This window comes from Electrophorus electricus, chromosome 15 (assembly GCF_041902795.1).
Source record: "Electrophorus electricus isolate QZ-2024a chromosome 15, ASM4190279v1, whole genome shotgun sequence".
In the NCBI taxonomy this organism is placed as follows: Eukaryota; Metazoa; Chordata; class Actinopteri; order Gymnotiformes; family Gymnotidae; genus Electrophorus; species Electrophorus electricus.
This window is the reverse complement of record NC_137511.1, coordinates 26,827,144-26,843,997: the sequence shown is the minus strand read 5'-3', so window position 1 is coordinate 26,843,997 and position 16,854 is coordinate 26,827,144. Positions and strand designations below refer to the sequence as shown.

Genomic DNA, 16,854 nt, shown 5'->3' with positions numbered 1-16,854 from the left:
GAGAGAGAGAGAGAGAGAGAGAGAGAGAGAGAGAGAGAGTTGGTTATCTTGGCGTGCTCTCTCTCATGTGTTCCTCCTGGCGCTGTGGGTCCACGTGTTTCGGCAGGGCAGGAGCTATTAGCCCTGCTGGGGCAATAACTCAGCCAGGGCAGTGTGGGCAAACAGAGTCAGCCCTCTTATTCAGCACATAGCTCATTAACGCGCCGCCTTCAACGGGCTCCATCGCGCTCTACTAAACAACCCGCAGGTTCCCGTCTTTTTAAAATTAAGCTATCATCATTTTTTTTATGAGAATAAAGAGATATTCGCCTATCTTTTCCTGATCAATTATAATATAGAACATTAAGAAAACACGTCGTGATTAGCAGTATCGGTAAGTGCCCAGTCTGATTAATCCGATTCATCTGCTCTCAGTAAACATGTGGCCTTCGTACTTTGGACAGAAACATTACACTTAACAAAACTGGACAAGCTTGGCTTGCTTGGAAATGCGAATGAATCAATGTGTAGGAGAGCTGGTTATTATCGTGTAAATATGAAATTTAGACAACAGAAGATATTATGTCCTTTGACAGAGCGGAATAAATGTGTTGATAAACAACCTAAACACAGTGGCGATTAAACCCGTGCGTGCCACCTAGTGGTCATCACTGGCAACAACATGCTCATTCAACACTATACGGAGAACCTCCTAAAAACTTGCGAACTTACACCTAAAATGTAAAAAAAAAAAATAATAATTTCTTCTTCTATTTATTCACTGAAAGGAGGTTACAGTAAAGACACGTAATCCAGGACACGTATCCGAGCATAAATGACCCAAGACCCATCGGTGAATTGTTTTGGTGTTTATTTCTTCCCGAAAAGTGTCTTACAAACACATTCTAAACAAATCTTGCATGATAAATGTATATTTTACATGTTTTCAAAGATCTTAATAGCCTGCTATGCTGTAACAAGGCAGTTCACCTTAATAACACCATGTAATGGATTTACTCGTCATTGTTTTGAACCATACGGCATGTTTAACCTCGCGTGTAATCTGATTTATATCCCTGTGCTACTGGTAAATGTCTCCCTCTAGGAACACGCGTCCCGTTATATAATTCCGCCCACGAGGGCAGCGGATTGGTCGGCGCACGTCGGTTCCTCCCCTCGCGCTGGTGCGACCGAGCAGACGCCATGTACCGACGCCTCGCGCGCCTGAGCAGCGACCTCGCGGCTGTGCAGCGCGGCGTTTCCAGCAGACAGCGCGCGACGTCCGGCGCCCCGCGTGCCTCCCGCAGCATGGTAAGACCGCGCGCGTGCGGACCGCGACGCCGCGTTCTGCGTGGCGTCGCGTGGCCTTCGGTCCGCGCGCGGTGGCTAGCCGCAGCCGTCGCACCGCAAGGTCAGAGGGGCCAGCAGCGCTGGAGATGCACTTCAGACCCGATACTGGGCCCAGTAAGCAGGCGGGTTGCCAGATGCACTTCAGACTCGATACTGGGCCCAGTAAGCAGGTTCCCAGTCGGCGGGTCGTGCACCCGTGTCCACCTCGCTGCTGTGCGTAGTGTGAGACGTTGGCAAGCTAGAGACGGACATAGCTGGACACGCCTCTGCTTCCTTACCCTGCCGGAGTCTGCACACGCTGAGCAGACCTGCTCTGAAAGTAGTGGTGCGGGTCTGTAGAAGTGATCCTACCCTGTGTGCCCTCTTTGCAGGCTACCGCAGAGTCCTACAGGATCGAGAGAGACACCTTTGGAGAGCTCAAAGTGCCGAGCGATAAATACTACGGAGCCCAAACTGTCCGGTCCACCATGAACTTTAAAATCGGAGGTGTACCTGAGAGGATGCCAGTAAGTACCGCCATCCACAAACAAACCACATGCAGTGCAAGCACATTGCGTTAGTCCTCTAGCACAGTGAACAGCAGATTATCACAGTAGTGGATCACTAAAGAATATGTTTAACGAAGAAGACGACAAATGCTTTTGAACTCTTTGGCACAAGTTTTTGCTCAATTTTTAAAAAAATGGGCACTCTGCCTCTGTCCAGATACTTATGACGCGCGCATTGTCGTTATGAAGGCGAGACGTCCTCGGGTCGCATCTGTTTTAGGAGTTTAATGTGAGTAAAGCGTAACACGGCTTCTGTTTGATGCAGATCCAAGTGATAAAGGCGTTCGGCGTTCTGAAGAGGGCCGCAGCTGAGGTGAATAAGGAGTTCGGCCTTGAGACCAGGATTGCGGATGCCATCGTCCAGGCTGCAGATGAGGTCAGGCATGAAGAGTTCACGTGGCTTTCCTGCTCGACTGGTTATGCCTGAATGTCTCAACTAAGTGCTAAAAAAGTGCACCGTCCTCATAGGAAATGTCTTAAATCGTCTAACGCATCATGTGTGTAGCTCCTCACAGAGTTTGCTCGCACTGTGCTATCCGCCTCAGGTGGTTGCTGGGAAACTGGATGACCATTTCCCCCTCGTGGTGTGGCAGACGGGCTCCGGAACGCAGACCAACATGAACGTCAACGAGGTCATCAGTAACCGGGCCATCGAGCTTCTCGGGGGCACACTGGGTAGCAAGGACCCCGTCCATCCCAATGACCACGTCAACAAGAGTCAGGTTAGGGCGCCGTGGGTGTGGCTACACCTGGGTCATCGGACAGGCAGACGCAGATCTAATACTCACAGATTTAACAGAGCTGGATTATGGTTATGCACAGGCCGTAGGTGGAACTCTTCCAGGTTTTAAAGTGAATTGACACTGAATCCAGACACTGTGGCGCAGCTCAAGATGGTTGGGGCTGTTTTCAACAATCACGATACCTCAGGTGTCGAAGCAGATAGGTTCTGCCCGGGAGAATGCGCTGGGTCGGGTTAGTTTCAGCAGAACCTAGCCATGGACGGTACAGTTTCGGAGAAAAGTTGTGTGTGTGTGTGTGTGTGTGTGTTTCAGAGCTCCAACGACACCTTCCCTACCGCCATGCACATCGCTGCCGCTACAGAGGTGCACAAAGTCCTGTTGCCAGGCCTACAGACCCTGCACGACGCGTTAGCCGGCAAAGCCGAACTCTTTAAGGACATCATCAAAATCGGCCGCACACACGCGCAGGACGCGGTACCCCTCACCCTCGGACAGGTACAAACTAAATCTGACTGACTCGTTTTACATACACAATAAACAAAAATGTACATATCTTCTCATAGTCCTGATATGGTATCTTTTTGCGACTTTAAAATGTTTGCTAAAGTCAAAATACAAGGAATAAATACTGTAATGTATATTGTAAAAATATCTTGATGTGACTTGCCATTTTAATTGTTCGAAGTCCAATTCATCCACCCTACACTGTGTTTAGTGACACGTCAGATGTAATCATATACACACAGCCTGCAGTGGGTTGACTTCCTGTCGGTTGCTATTGTGAATTGTTGTGGGATTTTACTGTCTGACCAAATGGACTGACTTGGAGTTAAAGAGCCAAAACTGATCCTAGATCAGTATTCTGGGAATTACTGAGCGGCTGGATACATATCGCCCCCTTTAAATGAAATATTACCTCTTTAGGTAATTGTATGTGGTTCTCTAGCTCAGAAATTAATTTTATTTCAGTTTCAGATAGGACAAAGCTTCTTGCTAAAGAAGCTTTTATCCAAAGCCACTTACAATTATGACTGAGTACAACTTGAGTCATTGAGGGTTGAGGGTCTTGCTCAGGTGCCCAACAGTGGCAGCTTGGCAGTGGTGGGACTTGAACCAGCAACCTTCCGATTACAAGTGAAGTACCGTAACCACTGAGCGTGAATAGATGTACGACGGGTAACGATATTTGCCTACTTGGCCTAATTCCTCGTTTGAGGTGATCAGGGCTGGGTTCAAAAATGTTTGTAACGCTTTGTGCTTCATAACCTCCTACTGAAGTACATTCTTACATTTACGAGTGTGTCCTGAAACTCTTCACAGCTAACTGGGTTCTTAACCTCGCGCTTAACTTCACGAGCATTTAGACCCAGTCGATAACTCACGAAGTTCTCTGAACGTCACGTTCAACGTGCATTTCTCCCTCATAAAGTATAGACCCTGCTCATTTTTTAAAAAGCGGCAACAGCACATTTGCATATATAAAACCGCAAATTTATTAAAACCTAATTGCATAGCTTGCACTATATCCAATGTCAGCAAAAAAGCAACTAACTGAATTGTGTAGTTAGCGTGTTGGTAAGTATTAAATTAGCTTTGGTTGTGTGTGTCATGGTTTAGTGTTTACTATCACATCCTCCCACTGTGAAGATGTGAACTGATGCATGAAATATTTATTGGTTTGATGTGCGACAGGTAGGAATGACATGTTTAATGTTTTTCATGTTTTGGGTTTTTTGCGCAAGTGTGTAAATTGAGTCTTACGCACTTATACCTCCGTTTTGTGCGTGCGTGTGTGCAGGAGTTTGGAGGATATGTGCAGCAGGTGAAGTACAGTATGGAGCGTGTGAGGGGTGCTATGCCCAGGGTGTACCAGCTGGCAGCAGGCGGTACAGCAGTGGGCACCGGCCTCAACACACGCATTGGGTTTGCAGAGAAAGTGGCTGACAGGGTTTCAGCGCTCACTGGTAACACACACACATACACACATACACACACACACACACACACACACACACACACACACACACACACCACACACACACACACACACACACGACACAGTTCCCGAGTAAAGGAGTTAATTGGTTTTGCTGAGCTGAGTTCTGGGTGCAGGTGTATGAACAGGAGGACCTCAGTCCAGACACCCGTTACACTTTCTGTGCTTTAATAGTGACGGTTCATGTTTGTTTTGTTTGTTTGTTTTGTTTTTTTTCTGAACGTGTGTGTGTGTGTGTGTGTGTGTGTGTGTGTGTGTGTGTGTGTGTGTGTGTGTGTGTCATCAAAAGTTGGGGGGAAAAAAAGCACAAAACAAAGGAACAACATGGTTTTCCATTCTCTCTCTCTGCCTCCTTCCCTCTGCAGGCCTACCCTTCGTGACGGCGCCCAATAAGTTCGAGGCTCTGGCGGCCCATGATGCCTTGGTGGAGCTGAGTGGCGCTCTGAACACCGTGGCCGTCAGCCTGATGAAGATCGCCAACGACATCCGTTTCCTGGGCTCTGGGCCGCGCTCTGGCCTAGGGGAACTCATCCTACCTGAGAACGAGCCCGGTTCCAGTATCATGCCTGGTGAGCGACAGACCAGCCAGCCAATCAAAGCCCGACACTCCAACCTGTGTGTGGGTTGGACGTTTGTGTTGTCTTATGTTCTTTTACTTGTGTTTCTGTTACTTTTGTTGTGTGTGTGGGGAAATGTTCTCAGGTTTCGTGGCTTTTTGGGGTGTCTGTGACCTTTGTAGAAGGTGAGACAGCAGACACCCAGAGATCATCTAGCACAGCTACTTATGCCAGAACACACACTCACGCTTGCACACACTGCTCACATACCCACGCTTCTCCCTACTGCAGCGTTGCCTGTGCTAATGTCAATCCAGTCTAGCTAACCCTAATGCTAAGAGTGTGTGTGTGTGTGTGCGCTCGCGCGCGATGCAGACGTGGTGAATTTTGTATTTCTGACGGCAGATGTTCTAGGTGTTTTCATTTCTGTATACTATAGGGGTTAATGAACGTGTGTGTGCATTGCAGGTAAAGTGAACCCCACGCAGTGTGAAGCTATTACCATGGTAGCCGCTCAGGTGATGGGGAACCATGTGGCTGTGACCGTGGGTGGCAGTAACGGACACTTCGAGCTGAACGTCTTCAAGCCGATGATCGTTAGTATTTCGCTTTCCCGCTCTGCTGTGTTCAGACAGGAAGTTCTAGCCCGGTGACGCACTGCAGACGGTTTGGCTGTTTCCGCCACACTGTCTGTGCTTGAGAAGAGACGAGTGCATGTGTTGTAAAGGGTGGTGTGTTCAGCTGGATTTTAAGCTGCTGTCCTCGTGGTAACTTTCTCTCTCGTGCTCGTCTCTCCACAGATTAAAAACGTGCTAAACTCTGCCCGGTTGCTAGGCGACGCCTCAGTTTCCTTCACCGAAAACTGCGTGGTGGGAATTGAAGCAAACCAAGAACGGATCGCCAAGCTGATGAACGAGTCCTTGATGCTCGTCACTGCGCTTAACCCCCACATAGGTAAGTGCTCTGCCCGCACATGACCACCAGAGGGTGCTCTGTCACAGGCTTTGGCAACAATGCACAATGGATTCAAATTTGTGTGGAAATGGAATGAATGAGGCATAGTTAAGTGTGTTTAACTTCTACTCCTGACTGATGGAAACACACACTTGTAAACACAGCAGTGGTCCATTCTGGGTCCAGGAAGCTGTTAGCTCTGCCCTTCAGCTGCTGTTGAAACAACGACACACACACACACACACACACACACACACTCTCATGGCGGGACCCCAGCAGGATGCAGGGTTTGGGTGCTCGTAGCAGAGCGTATAGCAAAACGTAAAACAGCATAGATTGTTATGACATCATTCCTTAGACTTGCATACAATCAAATCTGACTGAAAGGAACCCACAAAAACCCACATTATTAATTGTTTTATATCTTGCTCGTGTTTACACGATCAAACCCAAACCTAAGAATTTTCATCAGTGAAAAGGAATTACTGTTGTTTTCCTTATTATTGTCAATAATAATAATCATCATAATAATATTCATAATTGCAAAATACAAGAATATTAGTACTAAAATGGTGTTCAGTTTGATTACGGTGCACACGTGTAATTGTCAACTGGATTTTGCAGACTTGGGTCTTAATTACTAATCAGTCTTTCAGCCAAGTAAACAGACAAGCACCTCTAACTTTTTTTTCAACCTGTTTTTAAATTTTTTTTATCTGTCCATCTTCCGTTTTGAGAGATTGTAATCTTCTTAACGCTTGCTTTTTATTGGCTTACCAACGTGAATTGGGGCATGTTTGATGCAATATTATATAAATGAGGCATCTATCAGGGCGGTCCTTTTGCAAACAATATGTAAATTAAGCAGCAGTGCTCCTGCGTTTGTTTCCGCACTGCTGCAACTGATTCATGAGTTGGGCTCAGATCGTCACTTGTTTTGACCTTGTGTGACCGTTTGGTGAGTCAGACCTGCGTCATCAGGGCCAGATCGACACTCTTTTGCACACAGTGTTAGTTTTTTAATCAGGCTCGTTGTGTGTTCAGATCTGCAGACCTTTTAGCGGTCAAACTCGGGCGTCCGAGCTGAGCAGGCGGTATTATGCGCTTCCGGCGTGTAGCGCCAAACCGAGGCGGTGTTTTACCGCCCCCGGCCTGGCTCACCGATCCCACGGATTCTGACGAGAAGGCCGCGGCAATGACACTAGAAATCTGGTCGTTATCAGAGAGAGACTTCTGTTTTCAGTCTCAGTACGAGTAAGACAGAGGCTCTCGCACAAGAGCGTGCACACACACGCCCCCAAGGACTCAAAGGACTGATTTAAGATTTAATTAACTTTATTCATTATAAGTCAAATTAGCCTTTCTGACTGCATTATTAATTGCAGGTCAGTTGCGTACAAGTGAGCGTGGGGGCCTTTGGCATTTGGATAGCGTTCAGACAAGTGTGTGAGGAAAGAAGGAAAATCTGACTGCTGTTGTTATTTCATACGCGCCTCAGTAATTTACAGGGTGTGGCTAGATGTCCGTGTCAGAAGAACGTGGTCGTGGGCGCAGCACGCAGGTCTGACACAATTACATCAGGCCTGTGGAGGCTCTGATATGATTGTATGGGCCACACGAATGTAGAAATAGAGAATAATGGGGGCAGTCTTAGAGAGTCTGATCTCCGCCTGATCTCGTTCTGATTTCTGTCTGTAGACCAGAGAAGAAATGCTCGGATTGGAAGCTCGCAGACCCAGGAGCTTTCTAACGTACTAGAGCTCGTGGAACCTCCGTGGGTGTCTCATGGGGGCTTGTCTTTGTCTGTCAGGTCACAGAGCAGGTCTAGTGTAGCACTAGCAACACAGAACTCACACGTTTGATACCCAGGGAGCATGTGTGCACACGCAGGGTGTTCTGGGTAAGAGCGTCTGCCAAACGCTGTAGATTTTATGTAAATGTAAAGGCACATTGGGTCACTATAATTCGCTCAGAAATTGGAAGTAATTCATGTGTAATTCATGATTCTGGAGAACAGCTTTTATAGTGCAGTCAAGGCTTGCTGCCTTGATGCTATGAGCAGATTTGGATGAACAGATATTGTTTGATTTTCTGCCTCTCTCTCATTCCCAGGTTACGACAAAGCTGCCACCATTGCCAAAACTGCACACAAACAGGGTTTGACGTTAAAAGCAGCTGCTATCAAACTGGGCTACCTGACCGAAGAACAGTTTGAGCAGTGGGTCCAGCCCCAGGACATGCTCGGCCCCAAGTAAAACATTTTCAACTGAAGCAAAAGTGATTTCTTTGTTTGTAAAATAATACCATTTTATGTTGAAAAACGCCGTTTCTTTAAAAAAAAAAGACTGCGGCAGAATTTCTTGGCTCATGTGACCTTCAGTGAGCTCCGTGTGTGAGTTCCTCAGGTGTCTTATGCTCAGACTAAAGACTCTGCCATATTGATGTGACTCTTCAATCCATTAAACTCCCTAAAACAATCCTCTCGTTCGAGATTTGTGCCTCTCTGTCACTGCACCCCACGCAATCTGCTGTCCTTCTCAAAACCTTGCGCTGCTTGAACTCTGCGTGATATGGGTGATGTAGTGATGAGTTGTTGTTTTTCGAGACTGTACTGTTAATTAAGCTGGCATTGTCTGCAGAGGTGGGCACTTTCTGGCTTGGCTGGCCACGAATGTCTAAGTGGTGATTTGCATCTGTTCGGTATTGCTGCACATGTCCAGGGAGCTCTAGTGTTCCATGTTTACGATGCTGCTGATGATGTCATAGCGCCTGAGCTCAGGACCTGCAGGTCTCACACGCTGTCCGTCTTAACCTTGCAAATCCACATGACACCAGTAACAGTCTGTGCTTTGACCCTGTTAAGGTACATGGTGCCATTTTGCTTCCAAACCTCTAATGTGAACAGAGCAACTTAGTGTACAAGTTTGATGCAGTAAGTTTCTTATTGTGTTCCCACCCACCCCAAATTATTACGTGCTTGTGAAATTGTAACCGATCAATGGCTTGTTGAATGGAAGGCTTGCAGACTGAGCTTCCTGTCCAGTTGTGAGAAAAGGCTTGCTTGGTATTATTTGGTATTATCTGGAATTTTGCAAAAATGTCTCAAAATCTAATAACCATGCAACTCATTATTAAATATGTATAAATATATTATTAAAATGTTTGAATAGCTTTTATTTAACAAACACTACACAACATTTTTAGATTTCCATCTATTCATTAAACCAATGAAGACATACAAGGTCATGACCTCTCAGCACAGTTTTGGTCACCTGCTCTTCATAGGGCCGTTATGCCTTACGTGAAAAACAGCCCAAATAAAATAGATTTCAGAAAATGTCTGAAGGTCTGAGCCTCGGTCGGTTTGGACAGGTTTCGGGCTGTGAGCAGCATGCGATCGGTGTGAGGACCTGCTGTAGGGTCTCGGACAGTAATGGAGTTACTAGGGCCACCTAAGGTGATGGTCTGCAGGCATTGCTTGTCCTGAAAAAGCAACTTTGCTCATTACACTCATTGCCACTCTTTCTCTGTTCAGTAGATCTTCCCCAGTGAAAGTGAAGTGATGTTTGCTAAACCTATCGTTTAGATGCATTAAGGTCAGTTTAAGAGAAATCCATTTGGAAACCCAGGTAATTCCAAAGGCTTGATCATTTTTCCCCTACGGCTGTACGGTTGTCCTCGGAGCCAGGTGGAATGCAGCTCTTCAGAATTAGCCTGAAGCTTTTTTTGTTGTTGTTAACCAAGCTTGCTTTCCTCAGCGAACGATGACTAACATTTCCGTTAGACTCTTAGTCATCGTGAATACAAGAATGTTCATTTTTGAAAGAATTTATTTCTTATTGTGGTCTTCCAGATGCGTTTTTTCTCAGATGTTCTGCACACTTGTACGGCATTTAAAGCGGCCCACGCATTGCTCGCTGTCCTATCTTAACGCTTTGACACACAGCTTTCATTTTTCCTGGAGAAAATCTGTTATTGATTCATGTAATATAACGTGGTGAGTCACCATAACCACAGGCTAGGATCAGGTTCCTCCATGAAGCTGTGGAAGAAGTCCTCGTCCAGTTCTTTCTGTAAACACGAAAGCTTACATTTGTTAGTATAATGGGATAACTGGTGTCCTTGCTGTGGTACATTGAACAGATCCATTGTGCAATACATGTGGAAATATCTTTATGACAGTTTATACACCGTATAGGCAACACCATAAATATAGCATCTAATACAGAAATATCACACTTTTATTTATTTAGTGCATTAAAAATTAATAGCAGCCAAAATATAATGACCATATTTTATAATTCAGGCTTATCACCACCAACAGTTTTTATGGTAAGCAGAGAAAATCAGGTTTGTGTTGTGGTTTTTAGATAAAATAAGCAATTTGCCTTCAAAATCCATGTTGGTCTAAGTGAATTCATTTAAACATTAAGGATACGGACTGTCTTTTTAAAATTATTGCCTAAAGTAATTCCTATGACGTCAGTGTGTAAATATAACTCGTCTTTTCTAAAGCGGAGTTCCGATGTAACTTTGTTCCAGTTCTACTCCCAGGAAGCTACCGTCATGCTGTCCTCATCTGATAAGCCTTTGACATTTCAGCATCTCTTCCCCAGTTGTAATCCAGGCCTGTCTGAATCCTAACCCGGTGTGGGGTGTGCCCCAGGGTTCAGCCTTAGGCCCTCTTATATTGATCTAGGTTGAAGCAAAGTGGCTGTGCAGGACGCCGGGGAGCCGGAGTGCCATATGGTCCTGCCAGGAGAGCTGCTCTTTTTCAAAGTGGCATTGGTGAAGTCTGACAGCAGGGGATGTGCCGTTACCTGGCGACCAGGTGGCTACGTGGGAGGAGAGGATAGCGTGTGACAGGTGGGAACTCAACGGGTGTCGAGTCTTCTATAGCGCTGGCTGAGTTTCAGCTCCCGGTATTCCTGCACTGACGTAAGTTTTCAGAACACCCTGCAAATCTCCTGTTGAATCTAATTGTTGTCTAAAACCCTACCGAGGCACATATGTTGCACTTTAACATGCACATTATGCACACATAACGAGGCGCATTATGCTGAATTTTGCATTAAAATTGGACAAAATATAAGTTTGAAAGGATGAAAAAAGCTAAGTGCAATGCCGGGCTTTTTGTCTCTCGGACACAGAACTAGCTGTGAGCTCCACGGGCAACCATGACAACAGCAACAAACTTAAACACGGCAAAAATCTTACACGCCGCTCCTCTAATCCTGACCTGAAGATGGAATAGTCAGCATGACCAAACTATCAATGTAAAATGTCGACGTTCATCTGCTTTGTCCACTATTCAGTTCCATTGTCTGAAATGAAACAAGCGGGCATGAGAATATCGTTAAAGTGAGGGTTACAGCTCCAGACCTACACACAGGCTGTACTACCAGCATCCGTGGTGACGTAATTTAAGATAAAATATGCAGCCATTTTTGCAATCACTACATCCATCTTTTCCGAGCAGGACCTGTCTTGAGAGAAAGTGTGATTTGCACATTTGTGAGATGTCTTCTGTGATATTTCAGATGACTTTCCGTGAACCACCGGCTGTGCGTTCTCCGCAGCGGGTCCGTGCGTGCGTGTGCGTGCGTGGTGGCCACAGGCCCAGACCAGAGTGGCACTGGAGCTGAATCAGCACGATGGCCATTCTAATGACTAGAGGATCTGGCCCTTGCTGGAGTTAGAAACGCAACGCTGATCCTCTAAATGCGTTTCAACCCACTCAGGCTGAGTGAAGGCTGATTACACCAACGGGCACCGTAGATAAACGATTCAGAGCTGGGGCAACTGTTCGCTTCCAAAATACCCCAAAAACACACAGTGTAACTAACCAGGATGAAGACCAAGCGTAAACAGTGCATGCTGCAGCACTGTACTGTTAATTAGGTCAGCAAGACCTACAGACATTTCCTTGTTGGTTCTTGTGAATGGGTATTGCAGTAGAAGTAGTCAGTCTGTTTAATATGGCTGCTGATGTCCAGTGAGCTCGAGTCACGACCGTCTCATGCGGGCTGTCTCTTTTGCCGTTATCATCCAGCGTGCATTAACCATTGTACGCAACACCACTTCTCCAACCATCTCTGCTCCCGGCTCCTTGCTGAAAGACCTGATGATTATTCGCTGAGCTGACTCAGGTGTGGTAGATCTTTGAGCACACTGAAGCAGGCGTGTCTCTGAAGAGCCGCTGTACAGACATTACACACAGCACAGCCAAGGTTCCTGACCTCTCATCAGGCTTTATATAGCAGGAAATAGATTTTGCGAAACCTTTTACCTTTGTTTTTTAGTGGCAACTTCATATAATGTCATACGGCATAAACAGATGTGCAGTTTTCTGAATTTGAATCTTTTCAGCTCACTTGCAAGCCTTTATAACTGAAATAGTTCTCCAAAGCCCTGGGAAGGCGATATACCATCACCATACTAGTTTCCAGCATTCAGGACGGTAAAAAGGCCCGACAGCTCCACTTTTCCACCTTGGTTGCGACCTGGAGAGCGTTAAGATGCTGTTTGTTGCAGATTACTCTCGTCTGCCTGATACGTTTTGTACAGAGGCGGCAGAGCGGGACATCTGCTTGAGGCCGTGTGATGCCAGCGCAGCTCCGTGTGGTCCTTGAGAAGAAACGCAGTAATCTCAGCGCCAGCTGGACGGGCTGGACAACACCACACTGGACAGGTCAATTGGTATGTAATTGGATTGCATCTACTTTTTGGATATGAGCTTTGACAGTGCCCTGTACATGGGTGTTGTTTCATCCAAAAGTTCCACCACAAAGCTGTAGAATATCTGCTTTTATAAACATTAAAGACAGTGGCAGGCAGTATATATGTTTACCATGATAAAGTGAAGCAGTAAAGTGAAGAAGCATTAGAATTAATAACATCATAGGACAGGAAGTTGTTAAATGCCAGTTTTTCCAGGTCGGGATTAAATTACGGCGCCAGTGGAGAATCGGCCCTGGGAAGTGTTTAGTCTAGGCTTGGGCTTTTAATTTGGCACTGAGAAATAGGGCCCTGAATGCAATTTTACCACAGTGAAGCCTATAAACGCGCAGGCCGCAGAGCTCTGGGAGACCGCGCGCGCCGGGCTGCAGGCTGTGTGTTCCGGCGTAAACAGCAGGCCATCTCAGAACGGCCTTGAACGAGACACTGTGGTGGGTCAATCAGGATTGTAGTCCCCGTACTCTTATAGGAGATGAGATGTGTCGTTCATCCAGGTGGTATGTAGCCTGTGTGCAGGAATTGTACTGAAAATGATTTTGTACAACAGGACACAGGGATGAAACTGTAATTGGACCAACTGAGGGTGCTGTCCAACCTGAAGCGTACACAACTTCGTCCTCAGGGACGTCCCCTAGCTTTCTCCTACGTTAGCTTTTTGTCTGTGCCTTTCTGTTCAAGTATTGCAGCTCCACACTGAAACACGGACCTTAAAATCCCCTGAAATGTTTCCCCTGAAATAGTGAGTTTGGTGGTTTTGGTCCATGTCCTGATATGGGAATCCTAGTCTCACAAAGCAGATCCAGCTGGTGAGCTCATCATCATGCCTTTCACCAGTTAAATCAGACGAGCAGGAACGTAGGAGCCAAACAAAACGACTCGTGCACTGCTCAGAGTGGACGCCCGCTTTCCCTGGAGAACAGCCCCTCTTCCAACGCTTTAACTGAGACAGACCCGCTCGCACGACTCGCAGTTTGCACCAAACTTAAGACTCTCCAGCCGCGGAACAGGAAGTCGCGATATACGACGAGCCCTGGCTGGGCTGCGGGACGGTCCGCGAGGACAGCCTCCAACGCGAGCGGCGGAGCTCGCGCCGTCGGCGTGCATAATCGCGGGTGCAGCAGCAGACCCCGGGGCAGCGCGTGACGGCCCGCCACGTTCCGCCGTGCTCCGCGAGGCTCCTCGCGCACGCAGACGCTCGCGCGGCGGCCCCGAGCGTGTGATTGGCCGCGGCTTTGTCGCGCGTGCACGTTCTGGTAGTGAGAGTCGCGCGCCACTGCATCCCTGCTGCACGGGGAAGCGGTAGTGGGCTCGCTCAGAGTGCCGAGCAGTCAGTGCGTCCGATGAGTGATCACTGAATTATCAGCGAATTATCAGCGAATTATCGCCCCGCCGCCTCGATCGCCAGCGGACGAGCTGCACTGCGCATTTTGCGAAGGAGGACCTGCACCTCCGGCTCGCGCTTCAGGTAATTTCCTCGCTGCCGTTGTGCGCCTTTGCTCCTCGCGATGTGTGTGGACGCCGAGCGCTCGCGGTGTCGTCGCGAGCGTACAAGCTACAGCACCCCGACGGCACCGACGCGTCTGCCCGTAACTGCTCCTCTGGTGCAGGTTGCAGCTCACAATTACACGCGGCAGCGGTGCAGGCTGCAGCAGAGCGCAAAAAGTCATCGTCTTCTTCGATGCATTATGTTTGATTTTATTATAGATGCAACGTAAGTGGGTTGTGCGCACGGCGAAGTGCATTTACGTACGGATGGACGCGATAATTGCGTCCGCTCCCACTAGTCACCTATCAAAACACTGCTGTGAAGGGTTAGCCTGAAGCTGAGGGACGAAACGGCGGACGGTAATGACACTATTCCGGGTGACAGCGTTGTCATGATGACAGTACATGTTAATATCACAGAAGGGTACAGTTACACGTTTGCATTTCTGTAAGGCAAAGCTTTTCCACGCAAAATGTTAAATCTCTCTCTCTCTCCCTCTCTCTGCCTCTCTCGTCCAGTTCTATTCAACGCTGGCTGTTCATCCTCGTGAGACATGGCGCAGACTAACAGCTATGGGCAGAGCAGCAACGGAGTATCGGATGAGTCTCCCAACATGCTCGTGTACAGAAAAGTAAGTCCCAAGAACACCCACGCGAAGCTTTGCCTTGACTGCCTACACGGGCCGCGAGCGAGGCTTTGGAATGAGGTTTAAATAGGCGTTGTAGTGGATGACCAGATCTTGACCTTTGTTTCACCAAACGGTTGAACACACGAAGACCTTACATGTAGGGAGACGTAGGCTACAAGACGACCTGCACAGGAATTACCCGTACAGCAAAAGGACGCACGCTGCTCTTGTGTTTCTTGGGGATTGATTAGGGGCAATGTGCTCAGCATGGCGCCCGTACCCGTTCTGCAGTAAAGCATCTACTGCTGTTTCCCTTGAAGGTAGACTGCACCAGTACCAGTGCCATAGAGGCATAAACCCAGAGAAGCCAGAGACAGTGCAGAAGGGTTTGTGTGCTGGAATTGGGACGGTTTCGCGATGTCGGGGAGTCCTTTTACCATTACTTATGTACGCCGAGCTCAGAGAAGCAATCGCCTTGTATCTGTGATGATGTCGGAAGACTTTGGAACTTGCAAATGGAACGAACCTGTTTGACTGTGTACAAAGATGTAATTAACACTCGGGTGATAGAAACCCGATAGAAACCCGGCTGTGTTTTTGTTTTTAACCTATGTAGGAATAATTACAAGGCAGTGGTTAAACTGATAATAGTTTCACACGAGGACAGTCGATAGCAGTTAAGATAATAGCTTTCCAGGTGGAGTGACTATGAAGGCGCGCAGGGTTGGTGAGGGAGCTGCTGTTTTGGGACTTGCGGGAGTACTGGCTGGAAATGACTGGGCTAACCTCGAGATTAAGGCCCGAGATCCCGTTTTAGCGTTGAGACTCCAGGCGCTTAACAGGGCCTCTGCTCTGTGTGGTAGGTGCTTTTGAGGCAACAGGCGTGCCCTAGTTTTCACAGTGGGTCAGACAATATCAATATTGCTCATGTCTAGATATCTGGCTCTGATGAATAACACAGTTCGGGAATGTGGAGCGTGTTGGGATGTGCAGGGTCTGCACTACGTCTCTTGGAGAATACTACTGGCTTTTGGTTTTCCTTCCGAGATTAACAATCTAACGAATGTCGTACCAAATGTTTCAGGATGAGTAACACTGAATATGGACCTAATCCCCCAAATTAAAGGAACTGCGGAATGTTTTAGTGCCGCGTAACTCGGCCTGCTCCCTCAGTGGAAAAGCACAACTTTCCAGACTCTTTGTCTCACTTTCTCCAGCCCAGGCGAGGGGGCGGCGTCTTACACGGGGTGGAGAGTGTGGTGTGGCGTGGTCGGGGATGGCAGTGGTTCTTTCCCACCGCCTGTCACATGCTGCATTTATGAATCAACCCCGTAATGCCCAGACCGAGTGAGTGAGGAGCGTAATTGCATGCAGCCTTAATTGATTTATCTCGTTGGCTAATTTTCTTTCCGAGGATTAAGAACACAATGCCGTTAGGCGGCGAGTGCGTGATGTGACCTAGATCAGGGCCTCGTAGAAAGTGCAGCGGATCGGGTGACTAGGAATAACCCTGAAATCTCATCATAAGATCTGGGAGATTGATTTATCATAGCAGAAATAAGGAATTCTAAATAATTAGAAGCTCTCAAAAAGGCTCTCTGTATCAGAAAACTGAAATTTTATAGATTTACAGGCATCTTCTTAAGGAAATGTAACTCTTAATATGCAATGTCAGCCTTTACGCTCACAACATCATTTCCTCCATACTGGTGGAGCACAGATTTGCTGTGTGGAAATGTTTCTGACTGATACTAGGATGCTATCAATGTGATGCATTAGGAGTTAGTACCAAAATGGTTCATTCAGATTCAATGACTGGTTTAAAGTGGTTCTGTCAAAAAAAACCTACAAATCTGTATAGCAATGTTGGGCAAT

General features: G+C 47.2%; 2 protein-coding genes across 6 annotated transcripts in view; both read left to right on the top strand.

Moving 5' to 3' along the window:
- Positions 1–1,131: 1,131 nt before the first annotated feature.
- On the top strand, positions 1,132–8,604 carry fh (fumarate hydratase). Its single transcript, XM_035533665.2, has 10 exons — positions 1,132–1,290; positions 1,701–1,835; positions 2,143–2,253; positions 2,423–2,599; positions 2,933–3,115; positions 4,419–4,584; positions 4,982–5,185; positions 5,642–5,769; positions 5,974–6,127; positions 8,240–8,604. Exons 1-10 carry the CDS (start codon positions 1,183–1,185, stop codon positions 8,380–8,382), a joined length of 1,509 nt encoding a protein of 502 aa, XP_035389558.1. The 5' UTR covers positions 1,132–1,182; the 3' UTR covers positions 8,383–8,604.
- A 145-nt stretch (positions 8,605–8,749) lies between these two features.
- The window catches only part of rgs7b (regulator of G protein signaling 7b), a 75,148-nt gene continuing 67,043 nt past the window's right edge, over positions 8,750–16,854 (top strand). The window contains exons 1-2 of one of the 5 annotated variants that reach the window (XM_081698315.1): positions 8,750–12,826; positions 14,870–14,982. In XM_081698315.1, coding sequence (XP_081554441.1) covers positions 14,905–14,982 — 78 coding nt within the window. In that variant the 5' untranslated portion in view covers positions 8,750–12,826; positions 14,870–14,904. Of the gene's footprint in view, positions 12,827–13,755; positions 14,331–14,688; positions 14,711–14,869; positions 14,983–16,854 lie in introns of those variants that run through there. The other 4 variants (XM_035533511.2, XM_081698314.1, XM_035533508.2 and 1 more) reach the window with 4 other exon arrangements.